The 5,031-nt window shown below is 41.1% G+C and overlaps 1 protein-coding gene across 1 annotated transcript in view; it reads left to right on the forward strand.

The window, feature by feature from the left end:
- The window catches only part of RASGRF2 (Ras protein specific guanine nucleotide releasing factor 2), a 227,353-nt gene that overhangs the window by 108,176 nt on the left and 114,146 nt on the right, over nucleotides 1–5,031 (forward strand). Inside the window, exons 8-9 of the mRNA XM_019652583.1 lie at nucleotides 2,725–2,834; nucleotides 3,475–3,593. Coding sequence (XP_019508128.1) covers nucleotides 2,725–2,834; nucleotides 3,475–3,593 — 229 coding nt within the window. The remainder of the gene's footprint in view (nucleotides 1–2,724; nucleotides 2,835–3,474; nucleotides 3,594–5,031) is intronic.

The raw sequence follows: 5,031 nt of genomic DNA on the forward strand, positions 1-5,031 counted from the left end.
TTTTTTTTTTTTTTTTGGTGTCCCTCCCTCCTGCCCTGTCTCTGGAGTGACCAGATGGAACACTGGGGGAAAACTGCCCTTTCTAGATGCTTGAAGATGTTTCTCACTAGGTTCATGTTCGTTCTATTCTTCCTGTTCCTTTTTGGTCCTTTCAGTAACGAGATAAAATAGTCATAAAGGCCTTTGCTCCCTCAGGTGATACAGGTGTATCTAATCCCCTCACACACATATCAGCAATGGTACTTCTGCACTTCTGCCTTGCTTCAGTGTAGGCTGGACACCTTGAGATGAGGTTGGGGTGCTGCACTTTTTAGCTGTATAACAACAATGGAAGAGGTGACCCTAGTTCACACCACCAAGGGGCTTCTGCCCGGACTTATTTTGGAGCCTAGATATGGGGGCAGAGGGAGAAGGAGAGGCGATCGGCAACTTTTCACCTATTTATGTGTAGAAAAGTGTTGTGTTCTACCTCGTTCTGTGCCCTTCGTCCAGTAAGTCAATTACTGCTGATAAGGAACTATGCAGAATTGTGGAAACATGGAGGCATTGTAGAACTTGGATGATGCAGTGAATTTATCCTCAATTGAACTGTCAGACAAGTAAGTCCAAGTGTTGCCAAGAAATTTGTTATGGAAAATAATGTAGTCATTAGCATAATGGTTATTTAGCAAAGGCAGTGGCTTGGCTGGTACTGTTTCCATGGGCTCCAGCTGTTCATAAGGCTGTAGGTAAGCCCATCATAAAATGCTCCGACAAGAACAGCATTGTTAGATGTTCTCCAGAAACTAGGCACCTATTTACTGTAATTGAAGAGCAAGCTAATTAATGTTTATAAATTGACAAGTATTGTTCCATAATTGAAAGCAGAATTATGATTCATCTAGACAGCATTTTCTATGATTCTTGGGTTTTTTGGGAACAGATTTATAATCAGCTCTTGAATATACAGATGAGCTCTTTGGAGAGCCATCCATTTGTCTGCAGAATGTCCTTGGTCTGCTTTTTGGCAATTTCAGGCTTGTTTGTTCCTCCAACTAGAAAGTGGAAAAGGCCAGTTACTGAATTTCAAATCCATCCTCTTGAATCTTAGCCAAGGAGCTCTCTAAAATAGATTCACTAATGGGGGAGGATGGTGAAGCTATTGACTAAACTTAGTTTTGTGGGTTTTCAGTGCATTATAAGTAGTCAGACCCTCCCACTCCTGCCCTTTTTGTTATGAAAAGTTGAGTACATTAGCTGTTGATTGCCTTGATTTCCTTGTAGAACGACTAACTTAGAGGCAAACTTTTATCAGTCATAGGATTATGCAAAAGAGGTATTTGAAAGCATACTTATCCCTAGAGCCTTCATCCGGTGGTACAGCCCTACAGGCTGTTTCAGTGAGAAGTTAGTGGAAGGCTGTACACTGCCAAAACTTTGACTTGATGACATTCTCTAGGAAAGATTCCAGACAGAGTAGGAGCATCAGATTGATGTCTGTGCTGATGGTGTTGCCCTCTGTGCCTCGTGAATAAATGTGGACACTCAGTAAATATTAGTAAATAACCCAATGAAGACCACCACCTGCATGAGAGTAAAAGCAGATCTGTGGATAGAGCCGCTAACACCTCCGGTCAGAATGGAAGGAGCTACCCAAAGGGCCCTGGGAAGCTGTTTTCCTTTCTTCATTCTCAGAGGTCCTTTCAAGTGCTGAGTGAGACCCCCGTTCCACAGAAGAGACACACTGGGCTAGAGCACTGGTCAGAACTGGATTCATGGTTGGCTCTGCCATTTACTATGAAGCCATCATGGGCAAGTTACCAAACCTCTCCACACTTTGTTTTCTTATTTGTAAAACAGGAAATAATCCTTCTCTTTCTGGAGGTGATGACACATGTACAATCCGTGAGCACCTGATCTGATTCACAGCGGGCCGTGTTATGGTAGCCATTTATTGTTCATTTACTAATGGCTAGCAAATAGCCATTTACTATTTACCATTTACTATTAAAATTACACCCACTGCCCCTGCTTTCTAAAAAATTTTAGTTTCTAAGCCAGTAAAAACATAAATATGTTGAGTCACTATAATTTGAATTAAATGTCTTCTGTGGTCTATTAAAACCTCTGTGGGATTGGTGGAGTTTCTGCCTTTGATGGAATTCAGATAGTCTGTTCATAAACAAAAGTACAAGTAAATAATCTAATTAAATAATACTTTTTACGCTGGAAGAATGAATTGAGGTGAAGCAGGATCAGAATGTAACAAGGGTGAATGTATATCCTCCCATTTTAATCCTTAAAGAGAACATTGGAGTAGGATTGTCAATTTTTTTTAAAAAATTGGAAAATGGCAAGTATACATAAAATACAGCCTCCAATGACTTGATGATAGCTAAATCTGTTTCCCTATGAACCAATTTTCAAAAATTATGATTAAGAAATACATGATTATATTAAAAAATCGGAAGAAACAATTGTTTCTTCGTAACATAATACTTTATTACTCTTCATGTGTTCTTGGTGAAGTGTGTATGTGTGTGTGTGTGTGTGTGTGTGTGTGTGTGTGTGTGTGTGTGTGAAGTTTGAAGCATAGTTTATTGTAAATCTATTTCTTAAAAAATAGATTTGTAAAACAAAACTGCGAAAGGAGAGATGAGCTCCTTGGACGTGATGGCAGCACGTCAGGGAGTGTCCGGGGGTGACTCAGCCTCACCTCACGCTCACACTGGCCTTTGCCTTTAGATCCCCAGGTACATCATTACGCTTCATGAGCTCCTAGCTCATACGCCCCATGAGCATGTGGAGAGGAAAAGCCTGGAGTTTGCTAAATCAAAACTAGAGGAACTGTCCAGGTATGTGGAGAATTTATAATAAACGCTTGATATGGGAAAGTGCAAGTTAGCCTTTTGGGAAAGTCTAACCTATGGGAGCGAGATGCAAGACACAATCCAGCTTCTTAGCTTCACCTGAAAGTTTGATGCTGGTTTTTGAGATTAGGCGTATTCTGGCTTAAGTTTGAGAATGTTCACATTTCTTTCAGTGTGATAGAAAAATGACTTTTTTTTTTTTTTTTACATTTTTGTATTCGTATTTGCCAAGAAGCTAGAGAATGTATATTTTGGATTTATCAGTGACTTTTCAGTGTTTCAGGCAGTTATTTATATCTGTGTTTCTTTAGCTTGTGTGGGATAAATGGTGCAAAGATCTCTAGTTTACTCTGCCTCTAAGAAATGGCATCTAATTTCAATGAAGGGAGCTGTTCATAATATTATATGTTGCTTTCTTGTTGCATTTGCAAGCAGCATTTCCAGGCTATTCACTGATCACTGACCTACATATCATTTAGAGTCATGATGTCCATTGGCCTTGCTTTGGGTCATGACTAGTTGAAGCCTGGACATTCAGTCTGCATCCTCTACAGCCCCAGTTACATTGATCCAAGTTACCAGGGGGAGCTCTTCTTTGCTGACCTGTCTGTGTTGTGTCTGACAGGATCATGCACGATGAAGTGAGTGACACTGAAAACATAAGGAAGAATCTTGCCATAGAAAGAATGATAGTAGAGGGCTGTGATATTTTGCTGGATACCAGCCAAACTTTCATCCGCCAAGGTAAGTCCATATTCAGCAGACTCAAGATAAGTGGTCTGTGCTACTGGCACCTTATCACTGGCAGATACAGAAAAGCAGACTTGACTGAGCTGTGTGATGAATGCTGTTTGTGTAGGACATCCACATGGCCTTGACTGAGGCTGTGGTTGAGGCCCACCTTTGTGCTGTTTCTTTCCAGGGGCCATAAAAAACAGCAACACAATAATAGTAAAGCACGAGTGGGAGAGTAAATTACATTCTGACTGGATGTAAATTACATGCTCTATAGCTTCAAGGAGGACAGATTGGTCTGGCCAATTAGAATGTCAGTGCCAGGTGGTGATGACATCCAGGCAAAGGCCCAAGAGAAACTTGCATCACTCAAAGCCCTCTCACACAACAGTGAGGACAACGTCCGAAGTGAAAACAGCTGTCTCTTGTTCCCATATTTCATCAGCCTTTCTGGAGGCCCCACATGATATGATTTTGTTCAACTGGTAACTTCAGTTACCATGAAATATCTCACTCTTGACCTCTGCCACACTTTGGTAGTGGTGAAGGTATCTTGTTTATGGGGTGTGCTTTGGAGGCATCGCCCAGTAAATAAAGCTTTTGAAGCATTGAAAATATTTGTACCAGAAACTGTGGAGAAGCAACAACCTAATGGTGTATAACCTCCGTGGCTGTCATTCCAAAGTGGAGGAAGTAAGCCACCTCCCAAGTTCTTTTTAAGTGCTTGGGGGAGGGCCACATGCCCCATGGAATTGATTTGAGACAATATATTGCACACATTTATAATTTTGAACTTGGCGAGGAGTGGCACCTAAATTTGGAACTGGAATTTACCTTTAATGTAGTTTCTGTTTCTAATGTGCCAATATTATTTAAAGATAATTTGTGTTTCTGTTGCCTACCAAAATGTGCTGCTTAAAATATTTTGGGCCTCATCAAACAAGACATAATTTGTGCTGTGCACATTCATTTTTGCACAGAATACTTTAAAAATTTGACACATGTTGTTCTATTTTCCATTATTTATTTACAAAGAGAGACATCACGCATATGTTAAAGTTTGCAAGTATATTTTAGGAAATGATACCTTTTCTCATTTTTAGCTTTCAACGTTAATTTTCCTTTAAGTAATAATGGGACATAACTCTCCCAATGGCAGGCCTTCGTAGTTTCTCCTCTATTCGTCCGCACAGACTGTGTCCCAATCCTGGCTCTTGCCTTCCCGGCACTGGCCTGTCTCTGTGCCTTTTCCATGTGCTGTCCCCAGCCTGGGGGCCAGGAATGCGCTTGCCCATCTCGTTCATGCTTCTCGAAGGTCTGCTTTTCCTACCAGGCTCATGTCAGACACCTCTAAGGAGCCTTCTAAAATTTCCCTTTCATCTTCCCGTCCTCTCCGCTCCAGTTAGAGTGAATTTACCGTATTTGCCGGCGTATAAGACGACTGGGC

The sequence above is a fragment of the Hipposideros armiger genome, unplaced genomic scaffold, assembly GCF_001890085.2.
Source record: "Hipposideros armiger isolate ML-2016 unplaced genomic scaffold, ASM189008v1 scaffold_182, whole genome shotgun sequence".
NCBI classification, from domain to species: Eukaryota; Metazoa; Chordata; class Mammalia; order Chiroptera; family Hipposideridae; genus Hipposideros; species Hipposideros armiger.